Source organism: Carcharodon carcharias, chromosome 1 (genome assembly GCF_017639515.1).
Source record: "Carcharodon carcharias isolate sCarCar2 chromosome 1, sCarCar2.pri, whole genome shotgun sequence".
Lineage (NCBI taxonomy): Eukaryota > Metazoa > Chordata > Chondrichthyes > Lamniformes > Lamnidae > Carcharodon > Carcharodon carcharias.
The window spans coordinates 103,841,127-103,868,320 of NC_054467.1; the positions used below are offsets into that span (position 1 = coordinate 103,841,127).

The 27,194-nt window shown below is 41.7% G+C and overlaps 1 protein-coding gene across 5 annotated transcripts in view; it reads left to right on the top strand.

Moving 5' to 3' along the window:
- The window catches only part of ptpn13 (protein tyrosine phosphatase non-receptor type 13), a 270,908-nt gene that overhangs the window by 192,687 nt on the left and 51,027 nt on the right, over window positions 1–27,194 (top strand). For all 5 annotated transcript variants that reach the window (XM_041196016.1, XM_041195983.1, XM_041195993.1 and 2 more), the window contains 7 exons: window positions 1,981–2,191; window positions 3,641–3,732; window positions 5,650–5,708; window positions 7,841–7,996; window positions 15,767–15,941; window positions 20,696–20,809; window positions 27,022–27,152. In XM_041196016.1, the coding sequence (XP_041051950.1) occupies window positions 1,981–2,191; window positions 3,641–3,732; window positions 5,650–5,708; window positions 7,841–7,996; window positions 15,767–15,941; window positions 20,696–20,809; window positions 27,022–27,152 (938 nt within the window). The remainder of the gene's footprint in view (window positions 1–1,980; window positions 2,192–3,640; window positions 3,733–5,649; window positions 5,709–7,840; window positions 7,997–15,766; window positions 15,942–20,695; window positions 20,810–27,021; window positions 27,153–27,194) is intronic.

Sequence of the window (27,194 nt, forward strand, 5' to 3'; positions counted from 1 at the left end):
AGTTGAAAGCAAACGTGTAGTTGCTGCTGAGTATATTGTAAATAAACTTAAAGTTTCCGCTTAAGAAGTTGTCTGCAGATCAACTCTATTACAAGTAAGCAATTCGGCCACCCTACAACAAAAACCAACTTAAAACCTTTGTCCTTTAGTATATATTGATCATTAAAGTTAGATTTCCTTGCCAATTTAATAGCCTGTTGTTTAAGAATGTTCTAAGGTTTTTTTTCTGTCAACACGAGGAGAAATTCAGAGGGGGAATTGGATCCTAATAAACCTAGGCAAAATCAGAGAAAATTAGTAAAATGTCAGTTCCTATTTGACACATTGCAAGGATTCAAGGAAACAGGCAAGGAACCTGGCAAGTCTTTGATTGTTCCTATTGACTGGAGAGAGGCCCAAGTGGTGTCTATGTTTGGAAAGAGCAGCAAGTCAGAATCAGGAATCTCTAGATACAGTATTTTAACAGCTACTTGCTTAGATTGTATTAGAAAAAAAATGTATTTATATCACACTTTTCATGACTATCAGATCTCTCAAAGAATTTTACAGCCACTGAAGTACTTTTGAAGTGTAGTAATGAAGAAAATGTGGCAGCCAATTTGTGCACAGCAAGCTCCCGCAAACCACAATGTGATATGACCAGTTAATCCATTCTTGTAGTGTTAATTGAGAACGAAATTTTGGCCAGGGCACTGGGACTAACTCCTCTGCCCTTCTTTGAAATAATGTTGGGCATTTTATACCATCTGGCTGTCTTGCTTCAGTCCAGCCTTTTGAATCTTGCCCTCATTTCACTGAAAATATAAATACTGATGTTCATATTTGGTGTTTATATTTGTGGTGAATACAGGAATAAAAGAACAAATTCATTAAACAACAAAGTGTAAGGAGGAAGTGATATAGTTAAATATGATGCAGTGGTTGGAAGACTGTAAAGGGAAGTGGAGAACGTGATTAATGTTAGCAACGAGATTGGAGATGTTGGCAGAGAGTAAGAGCAATATTCTTAACCTTGACAACTCTGGTGAGGTCATTGAACCTTTTGTGGCATTTCACTCATGTCCTTGGAGCTAAAGGCTTGGCATTGATTTCCTCTGTGATTTCTTCCCTCTGACCAGGGAATTATTTCCTGGGGGGGTTTTCTGTCCCACCTGGGAGGAGGATTTCCCCCTTACGCTCACTGCCTACATCAAGTCCTCCAAAGCAGCATTGGAAAAGCTGGGTGGTGCCCTGTTAGTGCTTCTACAAACCATTTCAGTTTTCTGAAGCTTTCCTTGTTGTTTGTAGTCAAAATGCACCTCCGCTTTAAGAGATGTTGGCTGCTGTTCAGTAGGATTAGAGACATATGGTTTCTCCCCGCCCCCAGGCACTCTATTCCCCCCCTCCCCCACCCAACACCTCCCATCCAACACCTCCCATCAAAGAACTGTGCTGCCATGTCTGTAACATTTTAATGAGGCACCAGCACTAATTTATCAAGTAGTCTGGGTTCACATGCTCACCATGTGAAATGGCAGCACATCTTAAGTTGAATAGAGAATTAATTTAGTTTGCTTTGGCATGGTAGTTATTAATGGTATCTGCTTTGAATCGGATCAGAATTTAATCAAGAGAACTATTTTTTATCAATCCAAAAAAAAGCATGATTTTATGGTGTAAACAGTAAAAACATAATGTTAACGATCTTTATTTGTGTTGGGTAAGGAAGATCATGTGCCTAGCACTTGCATAAATGGAGTAATTTTGATTTCAGTTGAAATAAAAATTGAGGGGTGGGGGATGTAAAATTTACTGTTGCCCATTTTCTGCTATCGCACAGTCAAAGTGACCCATTTTTTTTTAATATTCAGAACAATTTATTAATTGTATGTATTCTATATTATATTGAGTTATCATAGTTTGGAAAAAGTTAAATAATTAACTATTTCCTAGCATTAAACACTTGAGTGTACAATTAAATAAAGCTTGTCTTTAATACAGGCCTGTCTGTGGCAGGAGGCAGTGATACTGCATACCAAATAATTTACATAAGTGGCATTGCCCCAGGATCAGCTGCTGACTTAGAAGGAAGTCTGCAACCATTGGATGTTATCCATCATATTAATGGCATTAGCACACATGGAATGACAACAGATGAGGCAAGAAAAACCCTTCAAAATGCAGGCCCTGCCATCACCTTAAAAGTTACAAGGTACCATGAGGTTGTTTACATAGTACGATTGGTCCTTTTGTTGCATAGTGTAGCATTGCCAAATGTATGGTAACAATTTCACGGATCTTCTTTATATTGCTTTAGTTCTACTGGCAGAAACTGTACACCATAGTCACATTTAACTCTTGTACTTTACTTTTTATATCTATTGACCTGTTTCAAAGATCTCGCACTGCATGTTGTAATCAATCTCGGAACTTGCTATAACATTTTCCTATTTTACCTATTTTCTGTCATGCTTTTGTGATTAATCTTAAACCCGTTTACTTTATTTTCTACCGGTCATCAAGGTAGCTGGCACTGTTGCCTATGTCCATCCCAGCTATAACTGCTATATCTGCAAGAAGTGAAATAGTATTCTCTACCTTGGAGCTCCTAAAGTTGGACTACAGATTCTGCCTCCTCATTGCTGCCTTCCGCCTCTTCCCCACATTCCCCCCACCCTTCCAACTGTACTCTTCCACCATGCCACAGCTGCCTTCATTCTAAGCTCAAGAAACTTATAGAAAAAGGAGTTTACTGAACAGAAGGAGGATATTTGGCCCATTATGCTAGTGTTATCGCAATCCAAAACGAATCCCTCTCCACTGCTAACCCTATTGCTGTGCATCTTCCAAATGATGCCTTGCAATGGAAGTGAAAATCAGGAGAGATGTATAATAAGCAGCTGAATCAATATCCTCCATTTTACACTACAACTCAAAGTCAAAATATCTGTGCAATTTTTTTCCTAAATTGACCAAAGAAATTATGTAATTGCTGTCCATCGCACCCCCACCCCATTTCCCCCCACCCTCCCACCCCACCCCAAAATAGTCACCATTGGTCCCCCAACTGTCTCACAATTATCTGGGAGAGGCCAAAGAAAAGTTTGATGGTGCATGAAGGTAACAACATTTTGGAATCTGGCAGGTTTGCTGTATCAATCTTTCCTTGCCCTTTTTCTGTATGTTTGTATTCTCAGTGCATGCCTGTTTCCCAGCAGGGGTTATGGTTGTTATCAGAAATGATTGAAATGAGAGTGATTTTGGATCTTTGAGATTTCACTGCTTAGTATATGGAATAAATTTTAGCCTTTACATTGCAACTAAGTATTTCACAGTACAGTGTCCGTGACTGTGCCTCCTAAATTTTAGTGTGAAGAGTCTAAAAAGATATCTACACAGAACAAAATTGTGTACTGGTATCAATTTCATGAAGGATAAATTTGTTGCAGAAAAAAACTTGTTTTGGCAAATACAGAGTAAATGTATTTTTGCTATGCCATGTTAGATGTAATTTTACTCAACGCCTATAAAAATGAAACTGAATTGTGTTTTTAAATGTGGTGGCTCAGACATCAGATAAAAGTTTCCTTTGCGAATGAATAATTTTCTCCAAAGTTTTTGCTTTACTTAATTTTAGGGATTTTGCTTTTCTATTTTGCAGAGATGGAGAGCCTGTATTTGCAAAAGTAATGGAATCTTCCATTCAGTGCAATGACAAATGTATAAAATTTAATGAACCTGTTGAAATTAATGGTAAGTTTTTTTAATGAAATATCTTTAAACTACTCTGGATCCTTTAATTTTTAAAAGAATCCAAGTTTGTTTTCAATTGATAGTTGATTTAAAACCACTCTAATAGCTGCATATCAAGTATAGAAGGGATACACAGGACATTTTTTTCAAAGAGTAATCTCATTTAAAAATTCAGATTCAAGATGCTTAAAATAAATTTGTATAGAAGTGAATCATTTTCTTGAATTGTTGTCAAAAGATCCTCTTTCAATATATTAACCTGTACAGTGAAATCAAGTTCCTGTATTCATATGGGACTTATCCAGTGTATACAGTACAGAAACAGGCCATTCAACTCCACTAGTCTGTGGCAGTGATCATGCTCTACACAGGCACCTCCGCCTCTAACCCTATCAGCATAATCTTTCTGTTCTTTTTCCCCTCGTGCTCATCTAGTTTCCTGTTAAATTCATCGATGCTTTTTTTTAATTCATTCATGTGCTGTGAGCATCAATGACAAAGCCAGCAATTTTTGCCCATCCCTAATTGCCCTTGAGTGGTGGTGAGCTGGCGCCTTGAATTGCTGCAGACCATCAAGTGCAGGTAAACCCACAGTGCTGTTTGGAAGGGAGTTCCAGGTTTTTGACCCAACGACAGTGAATGGGCAGTGATGTACTTCCAATTCAGGATGGTTTGTGGCTTGGAGGGCAATTTGCCAATGTTGGTGTTCCCATGCATCTGCTGCCCTTCTCCTTCTGGGTCCTAGAAATCATGGGTTTGGAAGATGCTGTTGAAGGAACCTTAGCGAGCTGCTGCAGTGCATTTTATGAATGATACTCACTGTGCCCTGGTGGTGATGAGAGTGAATGTTTAAAAGTGTTGGATATGGTGCCAATCAAGCAGATTACACGTTCTGGACGGTTACCATCATTGCTACAAATAATATCCTACCTAAAATCAGTACATGTAATGTGTGCCCTCCATTTTGAACAAATCTTTCCCAGCATTTGGGTTGCATTTAGAAAGATTATCAATTTCAACATGCACATGTTAAAATGCTGGTAAAATCATGATACATCCTAAGTGAACAATTTTTGGTTAGGCGCAAAATACTTCTCTTTGGACTTGCATAGCAAATATGTGAGTCCTTGTCTCTTGTAGGCAAAGGAAATCAGTTTCAACAATTTCCACTTATCTCACAAATATCCCAAGGCACTTCATATGTGAATAAAGGAATGTATTTCATGTTTTGTGGAAGAATTTGACTGAAAATTCAGTGAAACAGATGGGTTTTGAGAAAACTTATAAAGACCGGGATTTGAAAGGGAGTTCCAGTGACGAAGATGACTAAAGGTTCTACCTCAAATGATGACTGTAGATTTAAGACCAGAATTTTAAATTCCCTAGCACAAGAACAGAACTGGACATGATGCAGGAAAAGATGGTAGTAGTGTGTTTTGAAAAATTAAAGTTTGTGGCGGCTGAGAGAAAGGCAAGAATGGTTTCAGTGTAATAAAAGCAAAATATTGCGGCTGCTGGAAATCTGAAATAAAAATACAAAATGCTGGAAATGCAGATCTGGTAGCACCTATGGAGAGAGAAACAGAGTTAACATTTTGAATCGAATATGACTCTTCGGAGGTACTTCTTCCAAAGAAGAGTCATATTGGACTCAAAACGTTAACTCTGTTTCTCTCTCTCCACAGATGCTGCCAGACCAGCTGCATTTTTCCAATGTTTTCTGTTTTTATTTGACGGTTTCAGTATGTTCCTTTATCCAGTGCTTATTCAGACTCAAATTTCAAATCCACTGAAGCTAATGCCAAAGAATAGGTTTGTCCAGATGCTGTATTCGATGAGATGTAATTTTTCTGTTGTATTTTTTTTTAAGTTGCAAACTTGATTTTAGTTTAGTGTCTAAATATCACCTCTCTACAGGAGATCTCCATGGGAACAGGCGAAGTGCATGTGATCCAGTGTCTGTAAAGATATCAGGGGTAAGAATACATTTCATCACAATATACATACATATGAACAAGGAGTAGGCCATTCGGCCCCTCAAGCCTGCTTCACCATTTCATAAGATCATGGCTGATCTGACTGTAAGCTCAAATCTGCATACCACCTAACCCCGATAACCTATCACCCTCTTGCTTACCAAGAATCTATCCACCCCTGCCTTAGAAAATATTTGAAGACTCTGCTTCCATCGCCTTTTCAGGAAGAGAGTTCCAAAGACTCTCAGCCACCTGAAAGAAAATTTTCGCCTCATCCCTGTTTTAAATAGGCGACCCCTTATTTTTAAACAGTGACCCCCTAGTTCTAGATCCTCCCACAAGAGGAAACTTTCTCTCCACATCCATCCTGTCAAGACCCCTCAGGTTTCAATCAGGTCACTTCTTAATCTTCACAGCTTCAGTGGATACAAGCCAAGCCTGTCTAACCTTTCCTCATAAGACAACCCACCCATTCTAAGTATTAGCCTGATAAACCTCTGAACTACTTCCAACGCATTTACATCCTTCCTTAAATAAGGTGACCAATACTGTACACAGTATTCCAGATGCGGTCTCACTGGTGCTCTGTATAACTGAAGCATAACCTCTCGCAATAAATGATAACATTCTGTTAGCTTTCCTAATTACTTGCTCTACCTAGATACTAACCTATTGTGATTCATGCACTAAAACACCCAGATCCCTCTGCATCTCACAGCTCTGCATTCTCACACCATTTAGCTTCTATTTTATTCTTCCTGCCAAAATGAACAATTTCACATTATACTCCATTTGCCAGATATCTGTCCACTCATTTAACCTATCTCTCTCTTTTTGTAGCATCCTTATGTCCTCTTCACAATTTACTTTCCTACCTATCTTTGTGTCATCAGCAAATTTGGCAACCATCCCTTCATCCCAAGTCATTTATATCAATTGTAAACAGTGGTGGTCCCAGCACCAATCCCTGTGTCACAGCACTCGTTACATCTTGCCAACCTGAAAAAGACCCATTTATGCCTACTCTCTGCTTCCTGTTAGCCAGCAAATTATCTATCCATGCCAATACGTTACCCCCTATATAATGGTGGAGCTTTTATTTTCTGCAATAACCTTTGATATGGCACTTTATCAAATGCCGTCTGGAAGCCTATGCACAGTGCATCCACCGGTCCCCTTTATCCAAAGCATATGCCACTTCCTCAAAGAACTCCAGTAAGTTAGCTCAACATGATTTCCCTTTCATATAACCATGTTGACTGTGCCTGATTACCTTGAACTTATCCAAGTGCCCTACTATAACTTCTTTAATAATAACTTCTAACATTTTCCCTATGACAGATGTTAACATAACTATCCTGTAGTTTCTCACTTTCTACCTCCCTGCCTTTTTGAATAATGGAGTTATATTTGCTGTCTTTCAATCTAATGGGACCTTGCCAAATCTAGGGAGTTTTGGGAAACTAAAAGCAATGCATCAACTATCTCACTAGCCACTTCTTTTAAGACCCTAGAATGAAGTCCATCAGGGACATGGACATTTGTCAGCCCGCAGCTCCAACAATTTACTCAGTACCACTTCTCTGGTGATTGTAATTTTCCTGAGTTCTTCCTTCCCTTCCATTTCCTGATTTATAGCTGCTTCTGGGTTGTTACTTGTGTCCTCTATGGTGAAGATTATGTTAATAGGAAAATCATTTTTGTGGAAATTAATGCTTATGAAACACAATTTATTTCTTTATATTTGAACACCATACAATAATTTTTGACAATGAAGCTTTCAATAGATAATTTTGCTGTGGAACCTCAAACTTCCTGTGAATATTACACCCACTGAAAACAGAGGGCGGGTATATTTATGTGAGATTGGCTGAAATGTGTTTTCTCGAAATTAAGAATTTGGGTCGCTAATTGTATTTGCAACCTCTGATCTCTGAGAAACTAGTTTGTGCCAATGACAAGTGCTAGGAACATCAAAACTCAACAAATGAAAAAGAATTGCAATTTTATAGAACATCTGAGAATACAGAACGTCTCAAAAATTTTACATCTCAAAGATCCTGAAGTGTTTCACATACAGTTAATTTTTTTAACGTGAGTCACTGATGCTTTATTTCTCTCTCGCTCCATAGAATAATGTGATGCACTTTGAACTACAGAAACCTATCTCAGGAGGATTAGGGTTCTCCTTAGTAGGTGGCGAAAGTGGTGTTTTTGTAAAGAGTGTTCACCCTGGTGGTGCAGCTGCAATGGATGGAAGGCTACAAGTTGGTGACCGATTACTTCAGGCAAGTTAACTTCATAGAATTGTAGATAATTACAGCACAAAAATAATGCCCAGCATCTGGCCTGTTTTTCTTCACTAGTCCAATTGCATTCTCCAGCTTCCTCCCTATATGTTTAATATTTTCCTTTATCAGATAGCCATTGAGTTTTCTTTTAAACCAACTATGAACTTTGCTTCGGGAAAGTTTATGGCAGAGAATTCTACCTTTTAACAACCCTCTGTCTAAAGCTTTTACTTTCTCACCATCCTTTTTTTTTTTGCAATTATGTTAAATTCGTTTTGTCTTATTATCTCACTCACAATGGAAATAACATATTGCTTTTTCCTATTCATAATCTTCCATAATCTTGTATATTTTTAACAGATCAATTGTTAATTTTGGTTTCAGTGAGAAATCTGCAACGGAATTTTACTCCTCACGGGCAGGTACGTGCCTGATCCGAACAGGCGTGTAATAGCACAGGGTGATGTTGGGGGTGCGTCCCGATGTCATCCCGCACGCGAGCAATCTTCAGGTTGATGGGCGTGGGCAGGTGTCGGTGCCGTGCCCACCAACAATTAACTTGTCACTTAAGGCCATTAAAAAGCCAAATGTACTCAATTTTAAGTTGCTCACACAATTCCGTGCCCATTGCACAGGCAAAATGGGCGGACAAGCAACCCACATTTAACGAAACCTCAACCAAGGGTGGGACAGAAAGTTTCCGCAGCATTGCCATTGTGAGTAGTGAGGAGTTTAGGGGATAGTTTGCTGCTGGTTGCCTATTTGAACTTGACAGTTTCATCTCTAATCTGAGCTTAATACTTAGCATTTCTAGGCTTAATTTCAGGACTCATTGGTGTCTCCAAGGCCTCTGGAGAATTTTGACTATGTGGACCTTTCCAGGTGTCAGACAGCCTTCTGTTACCCTGGTAATGGGGATTGTTGTCTCCGCTGGTGCCACCTCCCCTGAGGAAGAAGAGAGGGGCAGAAGAGAGAGGAGGCCAGGTGTCCCAATGCAACTTTCAGGGGAGTGACCTGTGTGTTGAGAGATGCAAGCACAAGGGACACAGGGCCAGCAGGTGGTCTAAGGCAGAAGGAGACACAGATGACGCCACTATCCCGCTGCCAGGGTTTACAGGCAGTGATGCAGCTACCTCTACATGTCCGAGTGCAATGCCAAAGGAGGCTCTGCCTCGCCAGGGAGACTATGACCTCCATTTGTCAGATGATTAGGCCTGAGATCATCTCCAACTGTGTGGATGGACACCCCATGCCAGTGGCTCTGAAGGTCACCGTGGCCCTCAACTTTTCGAGGGGTCAGTGGGGATCTTTATGGAGTGTCCCAATCAACTGTCCACAGTTGCATCAAGCTAGTTACAGAAGCTCTGTTCAGGCAGGTTATGACATTTATTCATGTCCGGACGGATGAGGCCAGCCAGGCTGAGCAAGCCGAAGGTTTTGCAGCAATTGCTTGGGTTCCCCGGCATCCAGGGTGCCATTGACTGCACTCATGTGACCATCAAGGTGCCAGCGGGTCAGCCGCATACCTTCGTCAACAGGAAGGGCTTTCACTCAGTGAATGTCCAGATAATTTATAATCATAAGATGCAGGTTCTGCAGGTCTGTGCAAGGTACCCTGGCAGCTCCCACGATGCTTACATTCTCAGACACTCCCAGGTGCTGAGGCTATTCAGTGCTCCAGCCCGGCTGGGTGGATGGCTGTTGGGTGACAAGGACTATCTGTTGAAAAGGTGGCTTATGATGCCTCTCCACCTCCCAAGAACAGAGGCAGAGCAGCATTATATTAGGAGTCATGCCTCCACAAGGGTGGTGATAGAGATGACCATAGGTCTTCTAAAGATGCACTTCCGATGCCTGGACTGTTCGGGGGAAGCACTACAATACCCCCAGGATGGGTGTCACTGATAGTGGTCGAATGCTGCCCTCTCCACAATCTGGCTCTGGCAAGCGGGGACCCAGTAGAGGAAGAGGATCTTGAGGCAGCTCCACAGGCCACAAATGAAGAATCTAGTGGTGAGTGGGAAGAGGAGCAGGGTGCAGAGAATGCTGAGGGCGTGAAGGCAGACCTCCATATCCTTCAGGGAGCAGGGACACCAGGAATGCCTTGATCCAATGCTCCTTCAGTTAGGCTGCTAAAGATCTGCTTCCACTTCATGCCAGGGTGCCTTTGTCTTATGTATCCATCCCGGATGTCTGAAATGGCTCTTTTCTTTGGACCCAAAGTCCACTCAGTGCCTGTGCAATAAAGTTTAGAGTAACTCACTGCCAGCATTAGATACTGGCGTGCCCTGCAGTTACAAAACAAGAAATATTCTCAGGCCTTGGAGACAAAAGCAAAGTTTATATAATTTTGACATTCACATCAAATGAACAGAACTATACATCGTGTTAATTGCCGCACCAGTAAACATATTAACAAAACATGGCAGAACAGAGGATCACCTGTGAACAGTCCCTCCTGTGCTCACGGTGCCTTCAACTTACGCTCACGAGCGCTAAGTATTGGTGGGCACCCCCCCCCCCCACCACACCCCACCTCACTGGCACCGGCATTGGAGGCAGCTGCTGGCTCTGCTGTCTTGTTGGACTTAATGACCTTGGTGGTCGTCCTCTGGCCAGTGGAGCCTGTGCTGGCCCCGCCTGGGAGGGAGTGACCAGTGCCATGGCAGGCATCTCCCCAGCCATCCCAGCCTCGTCAGATGCCACAGTCACTGGCAGAGGGGCAGAGGAGCTGCTGCCATCATCCAGAGCGCCCTGAGCAGAGCTTGAAGAGCTGACCAGTTTGTGCACCAACGTGAGGTCACTGTGGACCTTCCTGCTCACCAAGGATGGACGGGCACCTAGCTAAGGTACTGGGAGCCACATCCATCTAATACACTGGCACTGACCACCTGAAGTCATTGCCTGTGTGAGGGCTTGGAGGTCCGAGCGCAACCCCAGGAACCCGATTCTGTCCCTAGAATTGCCTCTCCATGAGAGTCACCACACCATGGAGGAGGGCAGTGCGCTGGGCCATGAGGGTCAACACAGTGCTCATTTTCCACATGGACTCCAACACAACAGAGACCATGGCACACAGACCCTCATGGATCTCTGCCAGATCCTCCCGCACTTCCCACTGGACATCCAGCATCGGCTGCCGAATGGACAACTCCATAGGCACATTATCTGCCTTCGGTTCAGCATGGTTCTGGTCTCTAGCGGTCCTTTGACTACAGGTGCCCTGGGCACACTCTGCCTCCACTTGCTCCTCAAGTGAATGTGAAGTGCCCTCACCGCTGTGCATCAACATTTCAGCTATCTAATGCCCATTGAGCTGCTGGTATCTGCGCTAGTGCCTGGTTCAGAAAAGGGGTGTGACGCAGGTGCACATAAAGCCCCGTAGTCCTCTGGCGTCAGGGTTGGCTCTTTGGGGTCCTGTGTTCAAGTGCCTGCTGGCAAATCTAAGGGAGAACAGCGACATGTCATTAGCTTAAGTCATCACACTGTCACTGTGCATGCCAGGCAGCCTGGTGAAACAATGGAGATCTACGTCTTGGTGCCATCGGCTTTCAGTGATCAATGGGGACTCCAGATTTGAGGCTCCCATTAACGAAGAGACTACACAAGAATGTTTGCATAATCCAACACTCTTACCTCATCAGAGACTGCTGTCTCTCCACGACCAGCTGATCAAGGTGGGTAGCACCTCTCCTGCTCCAATGCATCCATTTTGTACCTCATCAAGATTAAGAGGTTTGGGAGGCCTCCGCCTGTCCTTGACTCTTGATGGTGTAATTGCTCTGCTTCTGAAAGGACAGAGGAGTCCACTTAGTCCACTTTTTACCTGCAATGCCATTGCAGCCTGGCCAACACTTGAGGAACACCTTGCAGGGCACATCTGAGCTGTGGCCCTTGACCCAAAAGGCTCTCAGTCTATGCAACGAGGGCTCACCCCCTTGGCCAGCTCTGGCATCATTTACAGTTGGCACTCAGACTCTAGCACCCCTGAGCTCCATGGGGGATGGCCAGCCCTTAACACTTCTCCACAGTGATCCATGTCAACTCAATACTCACCGTTGCCGAGTGCAGCATGGCGTTGAATCTTTTGTGGCTCTGCACCCATGTGCACCGCACAACGTCATGGCTGCTGATCTCGGCTGCCCCCTCCTCCCAGGCTTTCCTGGTTTCATAAGGTGGCCCCCTCTTGCCGTCTCTGGATATGAGAGTGTTCAGCCTGACACTGACCTGCTCCACAAGGAGCATGAGGCAATCAGCCAAGAAGTAGGGGGAATGCTGAGTGCCACCTGACTTGCCCTCCTGCCGGACATTTCCTGCTGCTGATGAGGCCATCGTTCCAGTCTCCGGACCGATTCTAAAGATTCTCCCCTGGCAGCCTTCAGGAGCTGCCTTTGCTAGTTTTAATGCACCCACTGGGTTGCCATTGGACCTGGCGCCCAACAGGCCCCCAGCCCTTCCCGACCATTTAGAAGACGCGTTTCACACTGGGTGGACCCTAATTGGCCATCCAGTGTGAAATCACGTTTGCAACGTGACCACGGCCGGGAGTGGATTCCACATCCATGTCCGCTCCCACCGACTTGGCGCACACACCAAGCATGAAATTCAGGCTGTGGAATCTGTCTTCATAATTATAAGCACCCATCCAACATATCTCTGGGAACATCCTAGTGAATGTATTTCCAATGCTTTTATGGCCCTTCCTTTGAATATAATGCCCAAAACTGCACATAATGCTCCAACTGTAACATAACAAACATCTTTTACAAGGTCAGTATTATCTCCTTGTTTATGGAACTAGCTACAAAATCAAGGGTTGAGATATCTCTGCTAGTGCTTTGTAACTTTCTTACACAAGAGGCTGCAGCATCTTACTGAACAAGTAAAGACTAACTGGCTGACTATAGCTGTCTAGGTGGCTGACTGGCTAACTATCATTTATCGGACTATTGCTGGGTTTTTTGGAGAAGGCCGTCAAACTTGGTACCCTGCATTTCTCTGGCACAAGATTCCTTTCTGCAAAATTTTAGAAAATTATAGTCAGTCTGCTATTTTCTACCTTAGCTTCCCTTGGGATCCTAAAAGTAAGCCATCAACTCCTGGTGACTTTTTTTGTACATTAAATTTAACTAATTTCTTGTATAGTTTCTTTAAAATCCAATGACTGCGGTTCATGCTTTTCTATTAGTTTTACTATCCCAAAATATATATTTTCTGTGAGAACTGAAGCAAAGTGCTGAGTTGGTCTTTCTGACATGCTCTTGCTCACCAATGTAAGTTTGTTACCTTCAACTCCAGTTGCCCTAATGTGTAATTTAGAATGCTTTATTATTGCCCTTTGTTTTTTGGCTAATTTTACTCCTCTTAGCTTTTCTAATATAATCTTGCTACTAGTTACTTCTATTTTTATCTGTTCTATAAGTGCTATAATTGATTTTAGTTTGAAATTTAATCTAATTTCCCTTTTCATCCATAAAACTCTAGCCTTCAATAGACTTTTTAGGTGCTGGAGTACACTTTTGACTTATAGTTTAATTCTTTTCTTTTGTTGTTTTATGGTTCTATTGCCAATTTTCATTCATTTAATCTAGAAAAGGTCCCTCTTTAAATTATTATATATATTTTTCCTTTATTATTGCTGAACTGAGTATAATTATATTGTGGTTACAACATTCCAAATGTTCCTGTACTTGTAGGTTACCTGCATGCTCATTATTCAGAACTAAGTCAAGTAGCACTTCTTCTGTGTAGCAACAGAGAGTCATAGAGGCCTATAGCACAGAAAAAGGCCCTTCGGCCCATTGAGTCTGCACTAGTCAAACAGGTACCTAACTATTCTAATCCCATTTTCCAGCACTAGGCCCATAGCCTTGTATGCCATGGCATCACAAGTGCACATCCAAGTACTGCTTAAATGTTATGAGGGTTTCTGCCTCTATCACCCTTTCAGGCAGTGTGTTCCAAATTCCCACCATCCTTTGGGTTAAAAAATTCTTCCTCACACCCCCTCTAAACCTTCTGTCCGTTACCTTAAATCTATGCCCTCAGTTATTGATCCTTCCACCAAGTGGAAAAATTCCTTCCTGTCTACCCTATCTATGCCCCTCACAATTTTATACAACATACTGACAAAAATATGAGTTGCAATTTCTGAGATTGGTAACTGTAGCTTATCTTCCATGCAATTCATTGTGTTGAATGCTTATGTAACCCACCCTACCCTGGTTCTACTCTCCATTCGTATTTGATTTTCAGCCTTTATTTTTGAATGCTAAATATAATTCGTTCACATTTGCAAATTTTTCTTTCTCAAGGCTTGTTTACTTGAGTGGGTTCACCTTCAGCTGGGTGGTAAAGTATTGACTACATTTCAGGGTGAGATGGGGGATTGAGGTAGGGTCCGAGTTTGTGATGTGTCACAATCAAGTGTTAGGGCAACAGTGGGGTGCAAAGTGCAAAGTAGACAGTGGAAAATATCTCTCCAATTATCTAGGACTGGTGTAAGGGTGGTAAATTGGAGCCAAGGCTAGAGGCCCACGCTGAGATTCACAGTGAGTTGTAGGAGTGATGGCCAGCTTTTTTATTCATTCATGGGATGTGGGTTTCGCTTGCTGGCCCATCCCTAGTTGCGCTTGAGAAGGTGGTGGAGAGTTGCCTTCTTGAATCCAGCTGGTGAGTAGAGAGATTGCCTGTTAACTTGGGTTGAGAGAAGGGGGTTTCTGGTACCATCGGGCTGGAAAAAGACAAGGTATAGGATAGTTGCAGGGAGCAGGAAGCCATCATAGGATCAAATGTGGCTGCTTTGTTCTGATTAGCTCTCAGTAACTGATAATACCATCTGCTTCCCACCAATTGAATTAAATTAAGTAGACATATATCAGCTAGACACAACCTTTTAGTAATCCAAATAGATTTCTTTGTTATGAGTTTTAACAACTTAATTGCCTTAAGACAGAGCAAAATATAACGCATTCATTATCTTGCAACATGTTTTTTATCCCATGTCAACAATTCTACATTTCCGTTTAGGATAAGAAGGGGAAATTATTGATATCAAATCACATAAATTTGATGTGGTTTTTTTGTTATCTTTCATTTATTTTTGGGAAGTAATTAGGTATTGCTGCTTGAAGGAAAGTAGTGAATTGTAAAATGACAAATAATTTCAACATAAGAACATAACATGAATAGGAGCAGGAGAAGGCCATTTGGCCCCCCAAGCCTGCTCTGCCATTCAATAAGATCATGACAGAACTGATTATGGCCTTAACTCCACTTCGCTGTCTTTCTCCCCCATTACCCTTAACTCATTTGTAGATCAAAAATCTGTCTAACTCAGCCTTGACTATATTCAATGACTCGTTGGTCTTACCAATGTCCTGTACAGTTGTAGCAAGACTTCCCTCCTTTTATACTCCATCACCTTGCAATAAAGGCCAAACTATTTTGCCCAAACTATTTGCAAGGAAATGGAAATCGATTCATTCTTTTCCTTAAGAGCTAGTTGGCAGTTTGTAATAGAAAATGATTAAGCAAAATTATAGTGTATGTGGGCTAGGTTAACACATTCTACCAATTATTAGCCTTTAATAATAGTGTTGCGGTCACGGTCAGACTTCGTCACAATTTCTTCAAGCTTTCCTCTTTCTTGTACAAAGAAATTGTGGGGAGTAACCAGTTAAAACAGCAAAAAGTCTGCAGTGATCGAAAGGTGTGAACAGTAGGAACTTGCACATTCCAACCATTATCTGTATTCTTCAATCACAGGTAAATGGGGAATGTGTAGTTGGAGTTTCCCACACTAAAGCAGTGACAACAATCCGCAGAGCCAAAGGATTGGTGAGTTTAACTGTCTCCAGAGCTAAATCCTCCAGCAAAGTGAGAAGTACAAACAAGGATGCTGATGCCATGCATTCTTTCTCCAAAGTGCAGTGTGATGCAGGTATGAGTAAAATCAAGTGTGATTGAGTTCTACTTATGCAAATCTTTGATCTATGCACTATTATTTTTACACAAACATGTTGCAAGTAACCACTGACTGAACTGAAAGCATTAACTGAACAAGTTGTCTAGCATATTAAACAAACTGATCAAATTTTGCAAGTTACGTTTTTGTTTTATGTTTGCCACAGTGTAGATCAGTGTTTAATATGTAATTTTTGTTGATCATCCCACATTAACTAAATCCAAATTGGTACTATACACACCTAACCAATTGAGCAAATAAGCATCTTGTTATGATCTCCATAAAGACCATTAACTTTTAAAAATAAATTCAAATCTCTAATTCATAGCTGGAACATTGACACACCAAGGTTTCATGTTTTAAGACTTTTACTTTTAAAAACTGACTAAAAGCACGAAAGACTAAACACTATTTTTGTCGACAACTTATATTTTAAACTACAGAACAGAACTTTCCCCTTTTACTTTTAACACAACTGAAGAACCCACTTCACAGATAAACATTCTACTATCGCTCAATTACACTATCGCTCGATTTTTCCGTGTTATGATCCCAGCTGAGGTTATCCCTGGACAAGCCTGATCCCAGAGTGGAACCCAGCTTGATAGATCCTAACTTTTAATTTGTTTGTTTAGATACGTGGAGAGTTGCTACTGAACAGAGTCACAGATGTCAGCTGATGAACTTTTAACAAAAATGTAAAATGTTTATTAAACAAGAAAAGATTAACTATATTACATTACTCCTTCACCCACAACTATACCTTTACAGATATATACAGATTTGTAAGGATGACACAAGTTACAAAATCCATCTTATACTTTAATGGTTTAATGGTCACAGTAAATATACAGTCCATGTCAACCAGTAGGTACCCTGAAACCATATGACAGATGCCACCTCAATCAGATTCTGTGGATCTCTGCTCAACTCCCCCAGATGCTTGTCACACCGTGAGCCAACCAGTCTCATTGTGTTCCATCTTTCACACAAGGGTTTCCCATTCCCACTTTCTAAGGATTCGCCTTGGAATCTTCTCCCATACTGACGCTTTCTCTCAGATGCCTTCTGCAAGGGTTCACCTCCAGGTTTCAAACTCTCCTTCAGATGTTCCTCTCCCCTGGGTCATCACATGCATTCAAGCTTTCTTCCATGCACACTCTTTCACTGACTCAGCTGTCAAAAGGACATCACTGCTTCACATGCCCATAGCAAAGAGTTACAGACCTTCAGCTCATCTCTTTGCACCTCTTGCTCTTGCAAGCTGTTCGTGCTTTAAATCTGCTTCCTGCAGCTTTTGCCTCTTTAAATCTGAAACTCGGAGCCTTTCTCTCTGCCCTTCACTCAGCTTCACTAACGGAACCTTTTCCAGGTTCTTGTCCTTCCTTTGACTTGAAGGTCTGCTTCGGACCTTCTCCTGTTCCACTCCCCTGGATTTTTGGGGACCTTCTTCTTTAGCTTGGAACTAGTTATCTGCCTCTTCTCTGACCACTGTAAATACAGATGCTGCTGTCATTGTCTCTAAGTTTGAACACCTAGACCCGGCACTCCTGTTAATCTTTATCAGCCATGTCACCCAGACCTGTTGCTAAGCAGACTTCAGAACTGATCTCAAATTCTGTGACCCGCTTCATTTTATCCTAAGTTAAAGACACAGTCCCAAAATATAATACATTTATATACCTCATATTTGTAACAACTTTGACATTGCAGAATGACAGCCAGAGGTAGACACCAACCATAGATCATGGTGTGTAAGTTGACCTGGTTTCTAAGATGACCCCATTTTGCTGGCCCCAAAAATGAATTTACTCAGTGCATAAGTCAACTCCCCTTTTCAACCACAATATGCTATGTTTCCATTAGTCATCAGTCTCAATTTTTTCCTCACAAATGTATGTTTTACTTACCTTACAATTGGGCACAAGGGACCGAGCAGGCATTATAAGTTGTGTTGTGAAGATGCTGTGAGGATTTAAGTCACACACCCACACAGAGCAGATACCATGTGGCAAACAATAAAGAGAAATGTGTCTTCCAACAGAACAGATGAAATTTGAAGCTGGTTTCAAGCTTAAAGTTGTACCATTTGTTAACTCGTCAAATAACTGCTGTAGCGAAGGAAATCGGAGTGTGAAAAACTGGTGCAAGAATGGAATAAGATGGAATGTTTCCTGAAGAAGACGCCAAGACCAAATGGGCCATCAGAACAGGGACCACCCACTGGACCTGACCTTGAGAAACATGTATTGGAATGGGCCCTCAAATCATCAGAATGGTTTCATCATCATCAGAAATGCAATGCAATTTATGTACTTGTGTGGGCAAAATCAAACCAAGTCCAGCAAAGATTTCAAAAAAACATTTAGTTGGTGCAGCCCCGTTATGGAACGACAATATCAACTGTTGTGGTAGAAGACCAAGGTTGCTCAAAGACTACCAAAAGACTGCAATGCCAAAATTACCAGTTTTCAGCTACTCATCATCAAGCAGCAGTAAAATCTTGAGTACCCATTGTGCCATGACAGCAACATGGATGAAATGCTCATGAACTTTGATATGCCCAGCAATTGAAGTGTGGAGTGGAAAGATTCAAAAACAGTTAAATTGAAAACCACAGAACATGAGAAGGCAAGATTCATGGTAATACTAGCCTCCATGGCTGACGGAATGAAATTAAAGCCTATGGTAATTTTCAAACATTAAACCATGCTGAAAATCAAGTTCCCTGCAAGAATTTTCATTCACCTCCATGAGTTGGGTGGATGAAGATGGAGTGAAGTTTTGTATCAGTAATAAGTGGAATAAGCACCTTTGGTGGCCTACATTAAGAATGCAGCTTATTAGCAAGGGACATGTTCACACCCCATATAACCAATGACAACAAGAGGCGCCTTCAAAGAAATAACATCCAAATTGCAGTTTATACTTGGGGTCTAATGTCCGTAGTTCACTCTTTGGATGCATGCCTCAACAAGCGACTCGAGGATCATGTTCATGCCGAATGGAAGAGGTGGATGGTTGATGGAGAAAAATCCTTTACAATGAGTGGAAATAGGCATGCTGCTCCGCTTGATGTTTTTTGTGGTTCTGTTGCCAAATGATGGGAAGCTATTATTACACAAATTGTCACCAGATCGCTCAAAAAATGTGCAATATCTAATTTGGTGGATGGAGCCAAAAATGATTTGTTGTAGAGGGATAATTCTGAAACTAAAATTGCCACGTTTAATCCAGATCGGAATTCTTATGATAATGCCAAGGCCACAGCGATTGCCAAAGACAATGAATTTGATGGGTTTTAAAACACCTTCATTGTGGTTAAAGATATCATTGTACAATTAATTTAATACACATTAATTTAATAGGAATTACTAGTGTTATCTTTTTTCTTCACATTTCAAAATGGTGATCACACACACTGGCTGTTCACGTTTTATACTTGTATATAAGCCGATCCCTCTGTTTTTGGAAGGATTTTTGGAAGCTTCATAGGTTGACTTATGTGCCGACATCTATGTAATCCAATGCCCACAAGCTGCACTTTATAAAGCTGCAGCAGTCCTGGAAGCCTTTGGAATTTTAGACCAATGTTCCATTGGATAAAGGAGCCATATTCTATGGCCCCACCTCTGTACAATGGAATTCTGCAGTAAACAGTAGAGCTCAGAAATGCAACAGAAGCCACATTCCAAATCTCCACCCAAGCAGCAGAAAAACCAACAGAAATTCCTGCCTTGAAACAGCATCCTGGGACAAATGTACAAATTATATTCCTCCTGTTCCTAGCACCAAGGGAGATGTGCCTTTAGCTTCAAGTTATTTAATGCTTCCAGTGGGCATGGCGGATCCTGAAAGGAAGTACCCCTCCCCTTTGCCTGACACCAGCCCACATAGCTGAAGTTGCTGAGCTACCCGCTTGGCATGGGTGTCCCCTGCCATAGCTAAAGTAGCAGTGAGGGCAGGATGAGGCATTTAAGTGGCCAGGTAATGGGAAACGGGTCGGAAGCGAGAAGGTAGGCAGCAGGCAGGCCAGACTCTGCATTTTACTAGCCACCCTGCCTTCAAACCCCCCTGCATGGGACAGTGAAATACCACCCCACATCTTCTACTTTCTGACGCACTTACTTTCCTCCTCCCTCCCTTTATAACTGATAGCACATTTGCTAACTCTCCTAAAGAGGTGATATTTTTGTTTCATTTTCACTCCCAGCTCTAATCTTGATGATTCTGGTAAAGAACCTTTGTTGCTTTGTTCTGTTTTCCCACTATGACCTCAGGTTTTACCCCTGTCATCTTCTACATTCTCATTCTAAAAGTATCCCTCCAATCATCATTAAAATCTGTGCCCCTAATTGAATTTACCACTGTGCTGCACCACCTCTTCAGGCAGAACAGCTGAGTTGCACTTCATGAATTAAATGCATCTGGAGACAGACAGCCAAAAAACAGGACCATTGGTGAGTTATGTGGTCAAAACCATAAGGGAAATATCAAGGTTACCTCACATCTACCCATTACGTATCATTGGCAGCCTGTGGGTAAGATAGCAGCCCTGAATAAGATAGATGTATACAGTATATGTGGCTGTTTTAATTGTGACATGAACAGTTTGGTTTAATCCCAGCAGGACTGGGATGTAGCCTAAAACAAAACCACTGCATACCCCAGTATTATTCCACCACTATCTCTACTAAATCTATCTTTTTCTCCAATTGTGCTTATTGTAGATATCACTGACCGAGAAGCTGAAGTTCTGCAATCTCTGAGTGATATTGTTCAGCAGGAAGTCAATAAATATTTTTCTTTGAATCCACCGCACTCTACACCAAAAGATACTCCAGGTAACCTCTTGAGGTTGAGCAGCAGTCATCTACTCTTTTCACAATTTTAGCCTTTTTTCCTTAAATTAAAATGACCACTGAGTGATCCTTTAGGATCTGTAACATAGAATTGTGTCATATAGTTGTTTCTGGCGCTAATCACCAATGTTTCGGTTATCAACTGTTATAGACAGAATTTTTTTTTAACTCATTCATGGAATGTGGGCTTCGCTGACTGGGCCGGCATTTATTGCCCACCCCTACTTGCCCTTGAGAAGGTGGTGGTGAGCTGCCTTCTTGAACCGTTGCAGCCCATGTGATGTGGCTACACCCACAATGCTGTTAGGAAGGGAGTTCCAGGATTTTGACCCAGCGACAGTGAAGGAACAGCGATATATTTCCAAGTCAAGATGGTGAGTAACTTGGAGAGTACTTCTAGGTGGTGGCATTCCCATCTAGTTGCTGCCCTTGTTGCCCTTGTCTTTCTAGATGGTAATGGTCGTGGGTTTGGAAGGTGCTGTTGAAGGAGCCTTGGTGAATTCCTGCAGTGCATCTTGTATGCACTGCTGCTACTGTGCGTCGGCAGGGGAGGGTGAATGTGGATGTGGTGCCAATCAAGCGGCTGCTTTGTCTTGGATGGTTTCAAGCTACTTGAGTTTTGTTGGAGCTGCACTCATCCAGGCAAGTGGGGAGTATTCCATCATATTCCTGACTTGTGCCTTATGGTGGACAGGCTTTGGGAAGTCAGGAGGTGGGTTACTCGTGTCGTCCCTTCCAGTCTGTAATCAGGACATTTGTATGGTAAGGTGTATGTATTTCCTTGCCCTTGGAGTGATTCTTTCTAATTTGAAATAAATTATAGCATCAGGTTTCTTTGGTGATTTTAAAAATAAAGGTTATTTATTATCACACACTTGCCACAGATGTATGAAATGCAATGTTTCAATCAGTCTCCTCACTCACACTATCAGACATGCAAAGATTAGATACAGATGAAAAAGCTGTAATTATAAAAATTGAATTTTTATGTCTTATAAGATGAGTGATCCTTTAATTGGAGTGAAGGTCTTTTAGACACAAAGGATTCTCATGAAGCCGAGAAGCCCCTTGTAGACAAATAACGAGGAGATTCGTTCTCAGGTGGACTTTAAAGCTGGAACTAGTACAGTGATTTAGTGCATTAGAAGACTTTTATCTATGATGTTTCAGATGTTTCTGGTGTTTCAGATACTTATCTGCTGGATTTGCTTTGTTCAGGATATTTCAAACTTTGACGCCCAGTTTGGGTTCCGCCAGGGCCACTCAGCTCCTGACCTCGTTACAGCCTTGGTTAAAACATTGCCAAACTCCCGAAGTGAGGTAAGAGTGACTGCCCTTGACATCAAGACAGCATTTGACAGAGTGCAGTATCAAGGAACCCTAGCAAAACTGGAGTCAATGGGAATCAGGGGGAAAGCTCTCCACTGGTTGGAGTCATACCTAGAACAAAGCAAGATAGTTGTAGTTGTTGGAGGTCAGTCATCTCAGCTCCAGGACATCACCACAGGAGTTCCTCAGGGTAGTGTCCTTGGCCCAACCATCTTCAGCTGCTTCATTAATGACCTTCCTTCCATCATAAGGTCAGAAGTGGGGATTTTTGCTTGCACAATGTTCAGCACCATTCACAACTCCTCAGACACTGAAGCAGTCCATGTCCAAATGCAGCAAGACCTGGACAATATCCAGGCTTGGGCTGACAAGTGGCAAGCAACGTTCACGCCACACAAGTGCCAAACAATGACCATCTCCAACAAGAGAGAATGCAACCATCGCCCCTTGGCATTACCATCACTGAATCCCCCATTGTCAACATGCTGGGGGTTACCATTGACCAGAAGCTGAACTGGACTAGCCATACAAATTCCTGTGGCTACAACATCAGGTCAGAGGCTAGGAATTGTGTGACGAGTAACTCACCTCCTGACTCCCCAAAGCCTGTCCACCATCTCCAAGGCGCAAGTAGGGAAGTGATGGAATACTTTCCATTTGCCTGGATGCGTGCAACTCCCACAACACTCAAGAAGCTTGACACCATCCAGGACAAAGCAGCCCACTTGATTGGCAACACATCCACAAGCATTCACTCTATCCATCACTGACGCATAGTAGCAGCAGTGTGTACCATCTACAAGATACACTGCAGGAATTCACCAAGGCTCCTTCGACAGTACCTTCCAAACCCACGACCACTACCATCTAGAAGGACAAAGGCAGCAGATAGATAGGAACACCACCACCTGGAAGTTCCCCTCCAAGTCACTCACTTCCCTAACTTGGAAATATATCACTGTTCCTTCACCGTCGCTGGGTCAAAATCCTAGAACTCCCTCCCTAACAGCACTGTGGATGTGCCTACACCACATGGACTGCAGCAGTTCAAGAAGTCAGTTCACCACCACCTTCTCGAGGGCAACTAGGGATGGGCAATAAATGCTGGCCCACAATAAATGCAAAGCCCACATGAATGAATGAATGAAAAAGAAAGTCCTTGAAAGTTAGTTTCGGTTACATGATTGCGTGGTTAACACTTCTGGGGTCCAAACCACCATGATGTAATAGCAGAATTACCTGGAAAAACTCAGCAGGTCTGGCAGCATCGGCGGAGAAGAAAAGAGTTGATGTTTCGAGTCCTTATGACCCTTCAACAGAACTCTTTTCTTCTCCACCGATGCTGCCAGACCTGCTGAGTTTTTCCAGGTAATTCTGTTTTTGTTTTGGATTTCCAGCATCCGCAGTTTTTTGTTTTTATCATGATGTAATAGCAGTTGACAGTAGTCAATTTAGCCTTATCGCTGCCCCGACTTGAACTCAAATGTTCTCCCTGATTCAATATAGCATTCGGAAACCCGCAGTCTAGAGATCCCATATTCCTCAAATGCTGGTTCATCCTTAAACAATGAGATGTTTAACCTTCACAGGCGGCTGTGAAGCAGCCTTATTCAGGTTCATGTTTAACTAAATGTTGGCCACAGAATACTGTCCACAGTTTAAATAGCTATTGTCACATGTTAAATTGCATCCATCTTAACAGGTTTTGTAGCCACTTCACAAAGGATGATCTTAAAGCCCGTAATACCTAATATCCACATGCTTATATTGAGCATGACACAACCCAGTTGGAAATGTCGTTTGGTCTAAATTCTAATCGCATGGGACTGTGGATACATAGAAGATTCTGATCTAGAACGATTTCCCCAATTCACTTCATTTCGGATTTCATTCTGAATATAACCCTCCTTGAAGTTTTGATCTGAAAACATGTTTTGTTGCGTTCCCATGGACCCTTTAATCAACCTCATGATCTTTAACCACTGGTCTGGTTACTAAGTTATGATTTATCTGATAGTGCCGAATGCATTTCATAACCTAATACAATGAGATCATCAATGTCTGATGTAATCTGCACACCATTATTGTCTTGCTTTAGCAAGGAATGCCTGTGCCAAAAACATGCAACAATGCTGCTGTTTAGAATGGCAGGGTTGGAACAGATAGCAGAAATTTATTCTTCTAGCTAATATTTATCCCTAAACCAACAGCTAAGACAGAATATGGGTGAAAGTGGACATGGGTTAGGACACAAAATAGGCATTAATCGACCATTATGCACCCTGTTTAACATTTGGTTCCATTGACATCAGTAGAACTCAATATCTGGCCTGCGGCATAGCTGGTAGCAAAAAATTTTGTCTGTTTTGTGTCACTTCTGTTAATAATTTCAACATCATTACCTGGAGAGTTATCTCATTTCTGTTTGTGGAACCTGCGCACAAATTAAGTTCCATGTTTCCCTACATTACAACAGTGGGTGGGTTTTCCAGTCCCACCTGCCGCCAGGATCGTCTGGTTCTACCGAAAGTCAATGGACCTTTGGCTGGGCCACCAAATCTCCCATGATGGTCCCTCGCTTCAAAAGTACTCGATTGGCTGCAAAGAACTTCAGTCCATCCTGAGGTCATGAAAGATCATAATGGCGAGTTATTTTCTGTTTCTTGACAATAGACATCAGCTCATTGCAAGCCCTTTCTCATTCTGATCAGGCATTATATTTTTCATTTCTAGAAAATGAAATATAATTAATTACCTTTGGTAAGGTTTTCCTATTTTTAAGGAACATTCTGCACACATTATGCTCGGATCCAGTTAAACCCAGAATTCACATTTTCCCTCTTGGAAATGAAATAAGGATGGAGTTGAACCTTTTAAATAAAAGCAAAATACTGCGGATGCTGGAAATCTGAAACAAAAACAAAAGCTGCAAAAACTCAGCAGGTCTGATAGCATCTGCGGAGAGGAATACAGTTAACGTTTCAAGTCCATATGACTCTTTAGAGTTAACTGTATTCCTCTCCGCAGATGCTGTCAGACCTGCTGAATTTTTCCAGCTATTTTTATTTTTGAACCTTTTAAACTCTGCTGGAGTGTAAAGAGTCAGTCCCAATACTGAAATGTCACAAAGGGAGGTGCCTCCTTGCATGATTCCCTAGAAAAAGTACGACTTGGTTGAGCTCACTCCAGAATTTGCATTGCCATGTGAGACATTGCCCATTGGATGGAAAAGCTCACCAAAGCAACTCAGTGTTGGTTGTCAGAAAAAACAGAAATCAGCAGTGGCAGGTGGGAGAGGTCAAAAGTAGTTGGTGGCTGAGGTCTAGAGTAAGCCAGCCAATGTTACCGCTGATGCATTGACCTTGAGCCTCCTTGTTGGTGCATGGATAGTTTTGTATAACCACTCACCTTTGCTGATTCACTCAGCATCTTACCAGCCTGCTCTTCTGATAAGAAATCTAAAATCAAAGAGGAGTTTGATAACGCAAGATTAAATTGCATACCTGCACCTCTCAAAGAAAATCTATCTTTATGTCTGAGAGCCCCCAGAGTAGAAGGAACCATACCCACCTACCAGTCTCCTTCAGTTCCCAGTCTTCCTGGACAGCCAAGACATGTTGATGTATTTGTGGAGAAATCACATGGAGACACTGTCATTTTGGAAAAAAAATTGTGTTGTCTGACATCTGACTTGTATGGAGAGCCTAATTGTGGTCATATCCTCAGTTAATTTCTCTTGTTAGGAGCAGTCTCTTTCATTGAATAGTGCATTACAAAGTTCAAGGTCCATTGTACATCAGTCTTTCATGAGTTTGTTAGAATGGTAGATCACAGACTTTTTGTACTTTATGAAGGCAACTTACCGAGACTGGCAAAACAATAGAAACATATAAATGAAAGAGTAGAAAATATTTAGTATAAACAAGAGGCAGAACATATACAAGAAGTAAGAAGTGTAAATAAATTAGCGGTTGTGGAAATGGAAAATTTGTACTGATTCATTACAAAAAGCTCTTCTCAGCTGTAGCTGAGGCACATCTGTGAGGATGCAAAGGAGAATTTCATTCTGTACTTGGCTTGATATTTGACCAAGGACTGCACACCTACAGTGAGAATTATGGCAGAAAGTAGAAGATACTTCAGTTACCCATTGAAAACTCTTAACCTGATGAAGCATAAAAAGTTCACAAATATTTCGAACTGCAGTAGTTTTCCTTCAGAATTCTGAGGTCATGCCACACCCTAAAATGTTATTGTGTCATAACTGATTTATAGGTGTTTACCAGATTACTGTTTGTGTAATAATTGCTTTGTTTTAAATGGGTGCTTGTCAGAAGCTTGAATGTACTTAGCATTTTGCTATCCTTCACTTATAAGCTTAAGAATACAGGTAATGAATCTTGAGAGAGCATGTGCCCATGTCAAGAGCCCAGGTTTTATTGGGTGAAAAGTTGTGTAAAGTGTTTTGAAATATATAATGTATAAGATTTTAGCAGTAGAATGTTAAAATGTATTCAAAAAGCTTTAGATAAAGAATAAAAATTGTTCTTTAAAGATATTCAAGAATATTCTCTCAGCTATTTCAAAAAAATTGAGGGCTATCAGAGAAATCAAAACAAGGAAGTTTATTGGAAAATAGCCTTTCTCTCATATCCAAATAAACGTGGAATAGCCATTCTGATAAACAAGTGCAGGCTGCTCAAAAGATGTTAACTGTAGGACTGCAGCTAACAGAGGAGTGGCATCTGTCCTTTTAATCTGGACAGGTCACAGAGGTGAAAGGGCAATTAGAGAATCTAAAGCCTCATTGTACTAAGTATTGATGTTTTAAAGGAAAAGTTGATAATTTTATATTTCCTGGACAGAGAAAGATGCACATTTTGTGAAGGGGCCTGGTACTGCTAACTGTATAGGTGAACTGAAGGAAGAAGAGAAGTCTGTTAAATCTGAGGATACAGATTGTGAAGGTTTTTCATTGCCTGAAGACTCCCCTGAGGTAATTAACAATTCAATTTGAGCCCACTTGTATAAATGGGAC